The sequence below is a fragment of the Pteropus vampyrus genome, unplaced genomic scaffold, assembly GCF_000151845.1.
Source record: "Pteropus vampyrus isolate Shadow unplaced genomic scaffold, Pvam_2.0 Scaffold15, whole genome shotgun sequence".
NCBI lineage: Eukaryota > Metazoa > Chordata > Mammalia > Chiroptera > Pteropodidae > Pteropus > Pteropus vampyrus.
Genome location: NW_011888796.1, coordinates 11043206 through 11060596, shown reverse-complemented (window position 1 = coordinate 11060596; position 17391 = coordinate 11043206). Strand labels below are relative to the sequence as shown.

At 36.0% G+C, this 17391-nt stretch overlaps 1 protein-coding gene across 1 annotated transcript in view; it reads right to left on the bottom strand.

Moving 5' to 3' along the window:
• GCH1 (GTP cyclohydrolase 1) overlaps positions 1 to 12753 on the bottom strand; it is a 26330-nt gene extending 13577 nt beyond the window's left edge. The window contains exons 1-2 of the mRNA XM_011386375.2: positions 12668 to 12753; positions 1919 to 2045 (exon numbers count right to left, since the gene is read on the bottom strand). Coding sequence (XP_011384677.1) covers positions 1919 to 2045; positions 12668 to 12753 — 213 coding nt within the window. The remainder of the gene's footprint in view (positions 1 to 1918; positions 2046 to 12667) is intronic.
• Positions 12754 to 17391: the final 4638 nt, after the last annotated feature.

Here is a 17391-nt window from a genome sequence, read left to right as displayed (position 1 = left end):
CTTCAGAAAAGAGACAGAGATCATGAGCTAAGTAGTTACAAAATAATCACAGGGATGTGTAGTACAGCATATAGAATATAGTCGATAACATTGTACGCTAGGTGGATACTTGACTAATTGGGAGGATCACTTCATAAATTATATAAATGTCTAACCAGGATGCTGTACACCTGAAATTAACATAAAATAATATTGAATGTTAACTCTAATTGAAAAATAAAATTTTTTTTAAAAAGTGAGCTAAGTGAAAATACAGTGCTTTTCTGTGACAAAATAAGGAAATAAAGAAACATAAGTATACTTATTATATAATTTGATACGATGAAAATACATCTTTAAGACATCTAGAAGACTTAAGACTTAGAAAAATGAAGCACTTATATAAGCATTTAAAAAATTATATAAATACAGTAAAATAAAAAATATAAGAATGACACTATTAATAAAATAACAAATTTGAAATATAGTCATGGTGAAGTTAAACTCTAGATACAATTCTTAAAGTTTCCTCTATTGAGGGGAAACATTCTCAAGAAAGTACAAATTATCCTGTGGCAACATTAAAATGTTATTATAAAGTTTCCTTTATAATAAGGGTCGAAACTGTAACTATATATATATTGCCATTCCACACATCACTGTGGCCTTAAAAGCCCTACCCGGTTGTGGAGCCCTACTGCACATGGTAAGCTTCTGGAGCATACCATCTTCCTGACAGGAGAAAAAGGACAGAGATACAAATGTGACTCTGCAAGAACCTGGATCCTAAGTTCTTACAGAACCTACTATAAGGCAAAGCCATTTCTATAATATTAATAGGCAAGGATTAACATCTAACGTGTAAATGTTACCTCTCTTTGAGCCATGTATTAAGTATAAGAAAACATTAGTTCTCCAAAAAAGGCTAGTAAAATAAATGGTGATTTTAGGGCTATCAAATAATATAAAATTATAGACTCATTTTCATCACGGTTCGCCAGCATTTGTTGCATGTGTTCACCTAATATTTGCTGTGCATTTGAATAACTGATCTAGTAGTAATTAGTGGTTTTCACTAGCGCTATGTTTTGGAGGTTTGAGAATACCAACTCATAGCCTTTCTGGTTGGCAGAGGGAGAAAGCTTCAGGATACTAATAATGCTCTATTTCTTGACCTGTGAGGTGGTAAGGAATACCCATGTGATTAGTGTATTTTCATGTCTTCTATAAAAAAATTAAGAAATGAGATACTTTAACAAAAAAAATGTGAAGCAAATATTAACACATTAAATTTAGGTGATGGGTATATAGGTATTCATAGCACTATTTCTCATAAATCTTCTGTTTGGAAATTATTTATAAAAAGTTAAAATAAAATTATGATGCGGGAGGAGAAGAGAACAGAAAACTCTTGTTTCTAAACACACATGTTCTCAAAGGTATGTTTAACTAGAACAAGCTGGATAAGATTATCTAGTTTGCATTAGATTCATTTTTCCTACTATAGAAAGGGCCGGAAACAAACCCACTAATACTATAACCTCTATCACAAGAAATTCTGCAATCATTACTGCTCATGTTATATTTTACAAAAGCCTATTTTGGATCAAACATTATTTAGTCAAAATAAAGGGCAAAGGTTTTCAGAGCTTGCAGCAGCTATCTAAAAGAAAAAAAGAGAGACTTTAATCTCATTAATTTAACCTATTAACATGGTATTTATAATGAAATGCTTATCCTGAGGGCCTTTTGCTTTGTTTTTATTTTGTTAATTTCAAGGTATTAGATTAGTCAGATTGATAAAGATTAAACATTTATATGTAATTCTAAATATCTGGAATATTAGGAATTCAGTGACAATTATAAATATAATTATCCTAATTTTTAAAATTTCATTGTGCTCTTTTAAATAGTTAGGAAACAACAGAGAAAACCTTACCTTTCCAACAAATGGAACTAGATGATGTTCACACATGGAAAACATATCTATGTCCTTCACAATCACCATCTCATCATGATCTTCATCAAATATAGCATCATTAAGGACATCTGAAATCAGAGGCTTGCTTTAATAACATTTCCAGTTTTATGGAAAGATGTAGAATAGAAAAACTAACAATCTCTACGGGTAAATATAAACTGATAGTCGACTTAAAGAAGAATGTTAATCCTAACTAAACTATTAAGGGAATTCAAATGAAAACTAGTTTTTTTCTCCTACCAAATTAGTGAAATCTTTTCCTTTAAATGATGGAAAAAATCCTTATGATATAGCATTACATAAAAAATACAGGATTACAAATGTATTGGTTGTGTGAAAGAGAGACAGGAGAGCAAGAGAGGGAGAGAGAAATTATGCAAAACAAGAGTGCCTATTTCTGGTGATAAAAATGAATGCTTTCGTTTTCTTTCTTACATTTTCTTGTATCATATACTTGCTCTGTATTGAATAAATAGAAAACCATATCTGAGGGGGAAAAAATCCTTAACTCTCTGAGTTCTGAGGCCAGATCCAGAGAGGTGTAAACTTTACCTTTGTTATCAATCCCCAAATTATTTTCTTCTCTTAAAAAGTTTCTATTTATTGCATGTAAACATCAGGTTTGTTCTAAAAAGTTGCCTTCCTCCCTTCCTAAGGAAATAAATGCCACAGTTTTTATGTATATGCCCGCCCAGGTTGGCTTTGGGTGATGAGCAATATCTTGTTTAACCTGTGGATTCTGGCATATATGGCCAGGCATACAACAGACATTTAGAAAAGAAAAGAAAAAAAAAAAGTTTTATTTTTCAAAACTGCACCTATATCTAGATAGCTTGGCCACTAGATACACTCAAGACGCCTAGCTGTGTGATTTCAAGGACCTGGGAATACCCAATCTACATAGCATGATGAGACAGAGAAGGAAGGAGGGAGATGAATAGAGCTTTGCAGCCACCTACAGCTATTTCCCCTCAGAAAGGCAGGCTGTGGAGTGAGTCACAGGGAAGATGTGCAAACGTCCACCTACACACCGTGCCCTTCAGTGGCTCCATTGCTACTAGAATAGAGGCTTTCAGATACTGAGTCATCATTTAACCAGTTATCATTCCCTGAGTCAGGCTATTCAGAGACACATTTGACAGTGTAGTAGCAAACTCATTAGTGTGGTCATCAAAAAGTGAACATGTGGGGTTCGACACACACAGACAAACACAACACCCTTGTTAGAAGAGGCTGATAAAATACAGCAAGGAGAAGGCTCAGTGCCATTCTTTAAGTAAATACTCCTTCTCCAAAAGCAATTTTCTATTCTGAATACTCTGCCCTAACCTTCAGTCATATTTCTGAAAGAAGTCCAAAAATAGATCCTTAGTGTTCCCCAGAGTATCCTGGATTTCTCCAAGATTTTAATGTAATATTATTGCCATGCATAGCTTACTAAAATCTTAGTCACACAAGGAACCTTCCTGAAAGTAAAATCAAACAAAAAAAAAATTCTTAAAGAACAAAAGAGAATCGTCAAATGTAGCAAGTATTCATTTGTTTTCTCTGGCAAAGAATGAGAGCATTCCCATTTTAAGTTCTAACAACAACCATATGGCCCATGTTAAAAGCTGACCCTCAAGTTAGGCTAAGTTAGCATCTGGCTCCATCACTATCTGTTGGACTGTGGGCAAGGCACTCTGCATCTCGGTCTTCTCATGCCTATAAAACGGGCATGAAAAAAGTACCTACTTCACAGGGATATCCTGAGGATTAAATGAGATAATCCACATGTGTTTGAACTATCAGGTGGAGTAAGTAGTAGTTGTTATTATTATTATAATTATGATTGAGGGAGTTACTAAATTATGTGTCATGCACATTAATCTACATAAGAATTTTTAAAGTAATAATTTTATTTTAAGAAATAGACTACAGAAAAGGAAAAAAATAGTAACTTTACAGTAGAGAAACCTGGCAGACACTACCTTAACCAAGTAATCAAGGTTAACTTCACCAGTAACAAGATATATTTGATACTGTGTAGCTCCTGGTATGATATGAGAAGGATACATCACCTCCGTGGTATTCTTCCCCAAAACTGATAACTACAGTCTAATCACCAGACAGACTCAGGTACATACTACTCAATACCTAAATGAGTGCTCCAAAAAAGACATGGAAAGGCTGAGGAGCTGTCACAAATTAGAAACATGACAACTACAGAAACATGACAACTAAATCCACTGAAAAACCTAAAATCTCAGTAAAGTCTGTTGTTTAGGTAACAGTACTGTACCAATATTAATTTTTTAAGCATGAATAACATTAAAAGAAGTTGGGAAAGGGTATACAGAAGCTCTCTGTACTAGCTCTATAATTATTCTATCAGTCTAAAATTATTTCAAAAAATAAAAATAAAATTATTTTGAAATAAAAGTTTAAACAAAAGCAATAGGACAATGTCCACCAACTGGAATGTATAAACAATGAAGTACTACTCAGCAATAAAATGGAATAACTACGGATACATGTATTAACATGGTTGAATCTCTAAAGAATTATCTAAGTGAAAGAAGCCACATACATACACGAAAAAACTATGAGATTCTAAGAAAGGCAAATATAATGACAGCAAGCAAACAGATGGTTTGCCAGGGACCAGAAAAGTGAGAGAGAGGATTGGCTGCAAAGGAAACTTATTTGGGTGATGGAATATGTACACTAATGGCTATGCAACTGTGTACATATTTGTCAAAACTCAAATTGCACACATAAAGTTGGTGAATTTTACTGAATTTAAGTTATACTTTAATAGAGCTAAATTTTAAAAATACATTTTTTAAAGAAACTGTAGTATAAAATGCAACCTTTTGTGTAAAGAAAGTGGAAAGGGGGAGATACGAACATATACACACATATACATGGTTATCTTCAAAAAGAAACACTATAAGAATAAACCAAAAAGCTAATAAAAATGATTACCCATGAAGGATGAAGCAGTCAGGAGAGAAGAGATATGGACGGAAGTGAGACATCTTTGAATGTAATTTGTTTTAAAGCTTTGACGTTGAAATCATGTAAATGTTTTACATACTCAAAATGTAACCAGAAAGAACAAAACTAGTGACTCTCATATGTCTTAATGCTGTGTGTGGTGATAGAACACTAATATGTTCTTTACATCCCATTTCATAAAATGAACTCAGACTATAAACTTGACCTAGCCAAATCATTTTTCTTTAATAATAAAGTTTCCATGTTATGTTTATTTATGTTTTGCTCCAACATATCTGAAAGCTACCATCTGTGACTTAATAAGAACAAAACACTATCACAGATTGTTTTAATTTCCTGCCTGTTATCAGCAGCAAGAAGGTAACCCTGGAAACAAGAATTTATGGCATTCTATTTTCCGCTGTTGGTCATAATCAGTGAAGGCAACCAAAAGCTAAAGGTTTGCCTATAAGAATGCTACACACACAAAAAGCCTAAAAATACACCTTTCACAAATAACCCCTCTGGGCTGCCATCTCTCAAGTATTTAGTTCCTTCCAGAAAGTAGAGTAAGGCAGGCCCACAATATAACCCCTAGTACCTATTTACGCATCCTTTGAATCAGGGAGTCTCTTGTTAAAACACAAATCACTGGACTCCATCCCAGAGCATCTGATTTAGTAGGTCTGGGTGGGCCTGAGAATTTGCATTTCTAACAAATCCCCAGAAGATGCTAATGCTCCTGGTCTGAGAACCACACTTTGAGAGTCCATATTTTGATGTATTTCATGTTTTGTGCTGCTACATAGAATCTTCACAACTCCAAAATATTCCTATTCAAACAAAATCCATACTAAGAAATAGAATTCTGCTAGAGTAAAGGGGTGGGGGAGGTAAAAGGAAACTCCTGGGAGATATTCAAAAGGAAATTCCTATCTATCGGGAGTTTCTTTTGAATGAACAGTAATAGGAAAAAGCACTATCTAGGATGTTTGGGGATCTGCACCAAAAATTAGAGTTCTCTGAGGAAGCCAGAATTCCACACTGGAAGGACAGTGTTAAAAAAAAAAAAAAAAAAAAAAAAAAAAAGACTCAGAACATTGAATAGGCATCCATCCAAAGGGGTAGAAAAGAGAGGATGAGACCTACCTGTCGGTTTTATAATTAAGAGAGAACAAGACACAGAAAACAAGACCTAAAAAGGCACCTAGCCTCTTTTCTCTTGGCTGTAACCTCAAGGTGATAATGAAGATAAGCCCACCTTGATTTAGTGGAGAAAGGTCTGAATCACTGGCTCAAATCCTGCCAACACCAGAGCCACCTCTACCAGCATAAAGCACATATTTCATTCCACCTCCTGACATCACCGTTCTGTGTTTTGTGTGCTAATTTCTCTCAAACCTAGAAGTAAGCATTTGTAGCTTAAGGCTTTGGAGTTGCCACACAGTGTCCTGTATGTCATTCATAGAGCCAGAGTTAAACATAGATCCTCCATTTTACCCAATTAATATGTCAGTCTTTACCCTGTGATTTACTTCCTTAAAATAGATTTAAAGAAGGGACTCCAAAGAAACTCACGTGGCCAAGGGAACATAAGAATTCTCAATGCAGCATTATTGGTAACAGCAAATATTAGAAAGTTCAAAGTGCATCAGAAAAATGATTACATAGTTTGAGTAACGTCATACAATAAAATATGACCCAGCAGTGAAAGTGAGTGAATCTCAGCTGCATTTATAATTTCCTGAAACAACGTCCAATGAAAACAGCAAATATCAAAAGCAGCAACAGATTTATACAGTATGATCCGTTTAAATAAAGTAGAAACAATACTACATGTTGTTTCTGGACATACACATAAAATGAAAGTATTAAAATAGGCATAAGAGTTAGAGACCAAATTCAAGATAGTGGTTAACTCTGTGAATGAAGGGTAACAGGATCAGAAAGTGATAACTATGACTATGAAGCTTATTTGTATTTTTGTAAAGCAATTATAGTAAATATTAAGATTGGTTAAAACTGGATAAACGTTGATTAAACTAATTCTTTATACTTTTTCTTGCATATTTGACATATTTCATTAATAAAAAGATTTTTTTAATTGAGGTGTCCCGAAAAAAAAGCAAGAAACTGGGGTTACCTTTGCACAGAGGGCCTGAAGCTGAAAGTATCTGACACAGGAAAGACAGCCTGCTTTTTGCAACCCCACAAACTCCTTCAGAAGCCTTCCTAAATCAGTCTTCAATAAAAACAAAGCCTTCTGCCCTGAGCGGGGCATTAAAACTTTTTGCTTTGTACCTACCGTTTGAAAAATTTGTCCTACAAGAGCAACGGCAATGTTAAAACAAATTAAAAGAGGGGAGAAAATCATTATTTCTGCTTTCATTTCTATCATGAGGCTTCACCTCTTGTTAGCACTGCCAACACTCACAGCTTTTTGCACTTAATAAGAGAGCTAACATTTGTAAAACTTGGCCAAAATAAGCGTGAACCCAAACATTCCACAGACTGACATAATGGCAGAATCTAAGATGAGTTTAGACAACCGTTCACAACATCTGCTAGAGTAGGCAACGCTGCTGCACAGCTTTGATATGCTCCATGAACTTATTTCCTAAACTGCAAATTTGTCAGCAGGAAAGATCCAATGCATTGTAAAGAAGGTAAAAGTTTGGTTATTTTTAAAAACGTCATTCCTGGGTGATAAATTCTCATGCTGCTTTTAAACAATTAAAATATAACTAAGATGACATAGATGGACCTAGAGGGCATTCTGCTAAGTGAAATAAGCCAGACAGAGAAAGACAAATACTGTATGATATCTCTTCTATGTGGAATCGAACAAAGCCAAACTCGTAGAAACAGAGTAGAGTGGGGGTTACAAGGAGCTGGGAGGGTGAGAGAGATGGGGAGATGTTGGTCGAAGAGTACAAACTTCCAGTTAGAAGATGCACAGCTTTTTGATTATAGTTAACAATAATGTATTACATATTTGAAAGTTGCTGAGAGTAGATCTGAAATGTTTTCATCACAAAACATAAATGGTAATCATGTGATATGATGGGAGATGTTAGCTAATGCTATGGCGGTAACCATTTTGCCATAGGTAAGTGTATCAAATCAACAAGTCATATACCTTAAACTTACCCAGTGTTGCATGTCAATTATATATCTCAATAAAGCAGGAAAAAATATATAGTCAAGGCTATTAAAATAAATGTACTGGCTGCCCTCAAAATAGTAGTGATACGCATGTTTCATTTGGCAAATATAGTACCCGCGAGCTATTCCTATTCTTTCAGCTGGCCTTGTCGTGGACATGACGCCTATTGGTGAGGGACAGTTTTTTGCATATGAAATTGTATTTATTAAATAAGATTTTTTTCCCTAATTATAGCAGTAATGTTCATTGTAATTTATATGCAAGATACTAAAATACTGAAATGAAAAAAAATGGAAGCAAATCTACTCAGACAATTAACTGGTTTATTTAGGGAACCACATGAATAGTGGTTCAAGAAGTAGAATGGTAAAGTAGAAGGAATGAATTAAGAGAGGCCAGAGACCTGAGTTCTCAGTCAAGTTTTGTGCAGAATGTGACCTGGGCTACAGCGTCCTCAAGGTAAGAAGATGGTTTCAGAGGAGGAAGTTATCAGGACTCCCACTGTTGGAAATCAATGCCAAGTTACAACAGAGTACCCACCCACCCCCATTGGTCAGCTTTAAAGATGTGCATAGTGGTGGTTAGTGGCTTTTTGTACTGAGGTAGGAAAAAGCACCTGTTTTAAACTATTCAGATTTATTCATAGATAAACCTGATGGCTGCCAATCACATATATTAACTCTCAAAGTTATCCAAGCCAAAGATCTCTCATTCTAGTCTTAATTTACTACTCTGAAAATTTGTGATAGACCAAAATTAGAGCCTTAGAAGGCTATCTAAGGAAGGAAACAGAGTGTATTCAAGCAGTAAAAAAAAAAAAAAAAAAAAAATGCACGCTTGCCAAATTTAGTTTTTTAATTGGATCATTTTGTATATTTTTCACAATCCAGCTGTTAAACCGAAAATGGAATTTACAAAACAGATGGTGGTAACAAGGTCTGGATCACAGCAGTTCTAAAGAAAGAACATACCAATCTGATAAACTATCTATTTGCTTCAAAAGCCTTTAATGGGCTCATCCCTTATCATCCTACATTCACTTATACCATGAGATTTCATATAGAGTGATGTTATGGAACCATCTGTAATCCTATCCAATGAATAAGTAACAATCGGGTGGGCAAGCCATCATCATTGGTGACAAATGATTAAGAGATACAGACTCATCTTTTAGAACAGTGTCTCCCAAATATGGCCCGTCATAGGGAGCTTTGGAAAATACAGCTTCCCAAGTCACCCTGAGAAAGTCTGATTCACTAGGTGTGTGGATGAACCCAGGACTATGACTTTTAAAAACCCAAGCAATTCTGATGCCCAGTCAGGCTGGGAGCATGGGCAATTCAGGGGAGGGAGAGAATGAGGATGGAAATGGACCTACTACTGGCCCTAATTTGCAAGGCTAAACATTGGGCAATGTAATTCCTCACCATAAGTCCTCACTACAGTCACCAAGTCAGAGGGTGACAATTCCTGCAGAACACTGTGAGGTCTGCACACCAGCTGAAAAAGGAGGCTTGGAACAGAGACTGAGGCTGAGGGGTGGGATGGATGACAAGAGTGGGAGACAAGGGAAAGAAGCTGGAGCCAAGTTTATCTAGAGCAGAAAGGACCCATGTGGTCCAGTGAAAAATAAAGGAAGGAAGATCTCACATAAGAAAATCATACCCATATCCTAGAAAAATATCAGCCATTTAAGAAACCGGTTGGGTAGAATAGCAAACTCACTAGTAATCAGTTTCAGGGTTAACATAATCAAGTTTCTATAGGAGGCCTTGTACTAGTTCCTGAGCTGGACACAAATACATCAAACTATGACATCAAGAAACTGAATATCTGAGGAAATAAATGGCCTATGTGTAAAAATATTTGGGGAATGACTGACTAGAAGCTAAACTACAAAAGCAATTGTTTACATAAAGGAAAAGTTTTGTGCCAAGAGAAACACTATGGCTATACTGAAGATAGAGATTTGACCCAGGCTTTAAAGATGGGTAGAAGGAAAGGAAGAGAAGGTTTTCTAGAGCGGATAAGGAAGAGAGGTACCAGATGAAACAAAATACAGAAGTGAGAAACAACAAAAGGTAAAGTGGACTGCCTGAGTAGGTCTATGCATCGAGCAGAAACCAGTTTCCTTTCTATTTTAGAGCATTTTTCAAATTAAATTTTACCTTTAGTTCATGACCTCTTTCAAGCCCTGCCAAACTCTGCTTTCGTCAAAACAGTTATCCCCATTTTACGAATGAGGAGAGCGATGCTCTATTTGGAAACATTAAGAGCCTGCTAAGGTAGAGCCAGCTAGTTAGTGTGAGAACTGGATTTTGACCCTTGTTCTCTGACTTCCAGATGAGAGCCCTGATCAACGGCTGCCAGAAGTCTGAACGTGACCTTCCAGAAGAATGGACTGAAGTGGGAGAGCACAGAGGGAGAAAATCTGAATCAGGAGTTGCTGCAGGTCATAGCCAGCCCTAAGTTGACAAGACCTAAAGTAAATGACAGCAAAGGAACTGAAGAGAGCATACCTGATTTCTTAAAAGAAAAGGAAAATTAGTTATAAACATGGGAGTTAAAAGAGGAGAGGGTCAAGCTAACTGCCAGCCCAGGAGAGCAGATTAAAGAGCAGCCTGACACCCAAAGGTTGTTAGAACCCAGAGTTGCTATATATCAGTCACAAAATACCGTTTTATCAACTGTTTATTTGGTTTATATGAGGGAAACCAGTAATTTAATGCTACTTTGACCTTTACTTTTTGAAATCAAACGGAAACCGTTTCAAGGGAGAAAAAAATCCCATTAAATCTTCAAACTAATAAAAGGCCCTTTTTTTAAAAAAAAGGAGCTTCTCTATAGAAGTTTATCCCAGGAAACCAGAATCACTTTTCAAACCAAGTGGAGTCTTTAAGTCTTCAAGATCCAAACATTTTGTGTCTTCTGGCTGTGACACTGCATGAGGAAAACAGCGTTCATTGCTAAAAATGTTTCCCTTGAATTTAATCACTTCTTTCGACCTAACTTCCAATTTCCAGGAATATGAGGGATAAACAAGTTACATGGAAACAAGAAGAAAATAATTAGACAAATCCCAAAGGTGGGTTATCTTAAAGGACAACTGACAATCTCTGATAAATCAGTGTCATGTAGGGGGGTAGGAGTGGAAGAAAGCAAGAACTCTTCTAGATTAAAACCTAACAATCAAATACAAATATATGGATCTTGAGTGGCTCCCCGTTTGAACAAATCATTAATAAAAGACATTTGAGACAACTGGGAAAGTCTGAATATAAATTAGTTATTAAATGATATGAAAGAATTAACATTTAATTTTACTAAGCATAGTATACATGGTTAAGAAGAAAAACACTTAAAAACACTTCACCTCTAAATACACATCACTGATTTGCTCTCAGTAAAAGAACAGACCATGCTAATATGGCAAAATGTTAATTTTGAATCTAAATAGTACGTATATAGCTGTCCATTACACAGTTTTTGTCTATTTTTGTGTTCAAAGTTTTACATAATAAAAAGTAAAAGTAAAATAAAATGTGATGATCCTAACAAAGAATGTTAATTTTCTTGGTATTACCAACTAATTCAACAATTTCTGTTCTAGTTGCTATGAAGCCTTACTAAAGCCTCAAGTGCTAGTATGACTAGCAACTGCTTGTTCTTCTAGTACAGAGTATCTGTAATCTCCTGAGGGGAAAGTCTTTAAATAAAGGCTTTGTATAATCAAAGGGGCTATAGGTTAGAAGACCATAGACCCTAAAGGGCATACAGATGAAGAACCTTTTCAAAATTCTGCGTCACAAGAAAAACAAGAGACCTGTTACCATAGAAACTACCTGAGCAGCTTGAATGTTTCGAAGGAAAGCAGCACCTCTATCAAGGAAAGAAGTCTGAGCTCCTTGCTAGGACCTCACCTGTCAGCTGCTGAAAGTCAACAGCATGAGCGATGAGACAATATCGACTAGCAAGCCCATACTACAGAGGCCTCAGTGTGACAATTCAACTCGTAGTTCAACTGCTTCTCCTTGTAAACCAGATCCATAAGTCTTGAAGTGACTTGTCTAGGTTCATAAACTAGTTAGCAGGGATGCTGTGACTAGTCCAGACTAGTTGTTCCTTCCATTATGCCAGGATGAACTTTGTTGACACACTAAAATAGTTTAAGAAACACCAAACAGACCTTAGGATTATATCAGTGAACAGAATTTCTAACACACTAAATATGAAGCTGAAAGATTTGTGTCACCCTCTTCTAAACTACTTTACTTGTAAAGGACCCCACCCTCAAAAAGCTCAGTGTATTATGGTGGAGGGGGAATAGAAAGAAAGAGTTGGATATTAAAATGAAAGAAAAAACATCGGAGATAAGCGTAGCCTCCACCAAGGCAAATCCCGAAGGCACTAGCAGCTGGAGGCTTTCAGCTCACTCCTCCTTGGGGCTGAAAGGCAAATTGTTTCTGATGGGCAGTCAGAGTGGCACGCCTCCATGGTTGCCCGGGCTTTAACGAAAACACTCATATTTTGAAGGGGTGGTCAGTTAGAGAGGTATGACCTACAGCAGTTCTACCTTAAGCTGAAGTTCAGCAAACTCTTCACCAAGTTCACAGCCTCTCAGTTGAACTCTAGCACCCAGCACATTCATTACTGCTCGTGAATATCTTACTACAAATGCATACACTATACAATAGATATAACTGTATTTTAAGCTATTTCAGGGAGAAATGCTTTGTTTGGGTTGTCTGGTAATGGCCTCTGTTGAGCTGGGCTCTGATTTCTACTTAGAACAACAACAACAACAAAAACTAATACATATACACAAAACACATCATGTCTTATAGCAAGGGCATGTGCTCTTGGCAACATGCTTCAATAAAACAGCATTTGGACCAACCCAAAAAATCCAACCCAGAACTCAGCAACAGCCAATTTCCTCATCTAAACCCAGTTGCTTATTCACCAAACTCTAGATAGGCAATAGCTATCTAGATAAGTGGGAGATGTGAGGGGGAACCCCTCAAGGTTTGCAAACAAACCCCGAAAAGATGGTAAAGAAAAATGAGAGAAAGAGAATAGATAATAAGGGCTAAATATTGCAGAAGAACAAGCCTCAAATAGGACTTATGTCTCGGTCTCCAGCTCCAGTGTAGGAATGAGACAGAGGAGTTTTTCAAGACACACTATGCACTAAACTAAAATACTAAACTGCCCTTCATAAAGAGATGGTGATGAAAGATTAGGGAAAAAAAGCAGGCAAAAGGCTGGAAAACAACAAAATCTCACAGCCATGGTAAAGAAAGACAAGAGAAAATCAGTCAAGTGTTTTCAGAAGGAAGAGACCTATTCAATTTAAATAAAATCACATTGGCATTAATGGATTGGAGCCGGATAAGCTAGGAGGCAAGGCATGCAGTTAAGAAATTACTGTACTTCAGGGAAGAGATGACTAAACATCAGAACAAGAGAAGATAAGTCGGTCTAAAGATACTCAAAAGTACATGTGTCAGGATTTAGAGCAAGAGTAACCAAGGGGATTATGAGAAAGAAGAACATCAGATAAAACGAATGACCAGATTATAAAAGCTAGACCAACTAACAATATGTGTTCAAGTAAAGTTCATTAGAAAAGCTGACTGGCCAGAATGGACTTTAAAACATCAGAGAAAGGAATCAGCCCTAATGTCTTCCATGCTGATCTTTAAAAAGTTTAAAATAAACCTAATTGCTTTGAAAGCTTCATTTAATTTTAACTCTATGGTATAGTCAACTACGGATATTAGTGTATTCTTTTTATTCCAGAACATTTGGACCATAATCTTCTCCAACATGCACTTTATGTAAGAGAGAGAGAGAGAGAGAGAGAGAGAAGGGAGGGAGGGAGGAAGGAAGGAAGGTAGGTGAAGGGAAGGAAAGGAAGGAAAGGAAAGGAAAGGAAAGGAAAGGAAAGGAAAGGAAAGGAAAGGAAAGGAAAGGAAAGGAAAGGAAAGGAAAGGAAAGGAAGGATAGATTTCCTTCTGGGTTCAGCTCAAAAGCTATCTCCTCCCTACTCATCTGTGGTTTCAAGTCTCTCTGCCTGAAGCATCAGTGTTCCTTCTGACCATACAGATCCCATTTGCTCCTCTTCACAGGATCTTAAGTGTCTGGGCCTTGCTAGCACAGGCCATGGTTCCTTGACAGCCAAGACCAGGCCAACAGATTTTGCTGCCCTTTGAACAGTTAGTAATAGGGTCGTTCATAGAGCTGATATTTGATAAATAAATATACATAGTTAATACATCTTCAATTCTAAGCATTTCTTAAAATAAGGAAATAAAAATATAATACATGTAAATTTAAGAATATACAACATTCTACAGAATGAGTTACTGGCTCAAACAAGGATTAAATTTGTCTCTTCAAACTTTGAATGATGCTCATGATGAACTCTGAAGACATTATGCTAAGTGAAATAAGCCAGACATTAAAGACAAATATGGCATGTTCTACTCATATGAGGTACCTACAATAGTCAAATGCATACAGAAAGTAGAATAGGAGTTACCAAAGGCTGGGAGAAAAGAGGAATAGGGAGTTACTGGTTAATGCATAGCATTTTGGTTTAGAATGATGAAAAAGTTCTGGAGATGGATGGTGGTGATGGTTGTAAAATCATGTGAATGTACATAATGTCACCAAACCATACACTTAAAAATGATCAAAATGATAAATTTTATGTTATGTATATTTTACAACAATAAAAAGCAAACAAGTAGAAAAGACTATATCGTTCAAATGAATGCACTTTGACAAAGTTGCAAATCTGCAGTAGGGAACACAATTTGGATATGTTAGCACAGATGGAACATAATTATGTTGTATTATGTTTGCCTAATGGTTCAAAAGGAATTAAAATAAATTTGTATCTCTGAAATTTATATGCCATTGTAGTTATAGATAAAGTTACTTTAAATCAAAGGAAATATTAATAATTTATAATTGCATTTAACAAAAAGTATGAACCTTAAAAACACATATTTAAAAATACTTATTTGGAAAAGTTTCCAAACAATAAAACCATTAAAACAGACTCACGTTTATAAAGTATAAATGACCACAACATAATTAAATGTGCTTAGACAAAATGTGTAAAATTTTGGTTTGCAAATATTTCCCTCAAAAGAGTAAATGGGGAAAAGTTTGTTAGTTATTAATCTACCTTACAAATAAATGTAATTTAGCTAATTTTTTTACAATTACTCATGAATTCCCCTAATCAAATACTTTGTGAAATATCTTTACAGGATACAAACAAATGCCTCAAAACTAAAACCACTTGGCTTTCTCTTAGCTAGAATTCAGGAAGAAAAGCAGAATTCCTACGTCTTACATTTCCTTGCATATTAATTGATTCTTCATGTGAAATTCTAACATAGGCACTTAAAACCTGAGGTGGCATGATGTCAATTAGAACAAAGTACTGTAGTTACACACATCTGAGTTCCGCTCTGTGACCTCTAGCAACTGACTTAACCTGAGCCTCCTTACCTTTCACTTCTTTAAAATGAGAATAACTTCCAAGTTGACAGGAAGATTATATAAGATCTCGTGTATGCAACCTGGCCTGCCTTTCTTAACACTTGGTTCCCATGCTTTTCTCTCCAACACCTAACGCTTTCATTCACCAGCACCCAGCACATCACTGCCTTTATAGACACCAAAGAGAAACTCACTTGACCCTGATGGTCAGGAAAAAAATACCTCAAATTTTTTTTAGTTTTCTGTAATTTGTCAAATTTAAATTTCTATAATTTATGAAATTATAGAAAACCCCTAAAGTCCTACAATCTGACTTCTGATCACATTAAGCTATTAAAACTACTAACATCACCTACAAATCAAATTTCCGTACTCATTGCTAACATGTACAAAATGTCCATAGTACTTCATATATGCTGGGCATTTCTCTTAGAACTTTATGTGTATAAACTCATTTAATCCTTACAATAACCCTGTAAGATGGATGAGTATTAGTAAAAGCCCAGTTTTATTTATTTTTTATTTATGTTTTTACTGGTAAGTATATATTTTAATTTTAAAAATGCATTTCATCTTAGTATCCATATTAAAAGATGAAACAGTAAACTTTTCAACTATTATCCATAAAATTTTGCAGTGATATGAGCCATCCATGAAAAATAAAGTCGAGTGTTTTTAAATGTTTTCAGCAAGGCATTGCTGAAATGCTAAAGCCCAGTTTTAAAAATGAGGCAATTGAGGCAGAGCTGTTAAGTAACAGGATCTGAAGCCAGGCATTCTGGCTTAAGTCTACTAAGTCTCATGACCTCTTCCTTCTGTTCTTTGTTCCTTTTAAAAGCATTTTCCGCCAACACTTGCACTCTTGGATGACCTGCCTCTGATAACTCCCTGTAAGGCTGTCTCTGCTGCTTCCTCTCTCATGCTTCTTACTATGTCGATGAAGACATCTCCTAAAGTTTAGGCCACCCATCTCCTCCTCTCACTCATTTCAGTAGCTCAGGCACTCTCCTAGCTTCAACTGTCAGCTTCATATTGATAATTCACAAATTGAAATCTCTAGCCTTAAGCCATCATGCCATCTCTTGGCCTGTTTACGTCGCTCTCTTTTCCTGTACATAAAAGCAAATTCTAACTATCCTTATCTTAAAATCTGTCTAGTTGTTTTTAGTATATAATAAAACACTGTGGAATTTCATAGTGTACTGTTTTATTATGTCCCTGGATTCTGTGGATCAGGAATTCAGGCAGGGCATAGAGGATATGCCTGACCTCTACATCACAATGTCTGGGGCCTTAGTGGAGATGACTAGTCAGCTGAAGACTGGAATCACCTGGAGGTTTCTTTACTCACATGTCTAGTGTTTGATGCTAGCTGTTGGGTGGGACCTTAGCTGGAGCCATCAGCCAGAACACCCACATGTGGCCTCTCCACATGGCAGAGCTTCCTCAGAGTAACTGGACTTTTTACATGGTGGCTCAGGGCTCCAAAGTCTCCCACATTCTTAAAACACTTTCCAATTAACCAATCCCATAGTTCCTCCTGACCACAAAGGAAGGAATACATTAAGCATCGGGTACTTTTTACATACCTTCTTATTTCTTATAAGAGCCAAGGCAAAGCAGGTATTACCACCCTTTACAAAAAAAGGAAAGATGACAGTTATGTTTAGAGACATGCTGATAATTATACAGGTAAATGATAAGGTCACATTCAAACTCAGGCTCTTTCTCTATGTGATAAAGATCATAATGAAGATCAAGCTTGCAA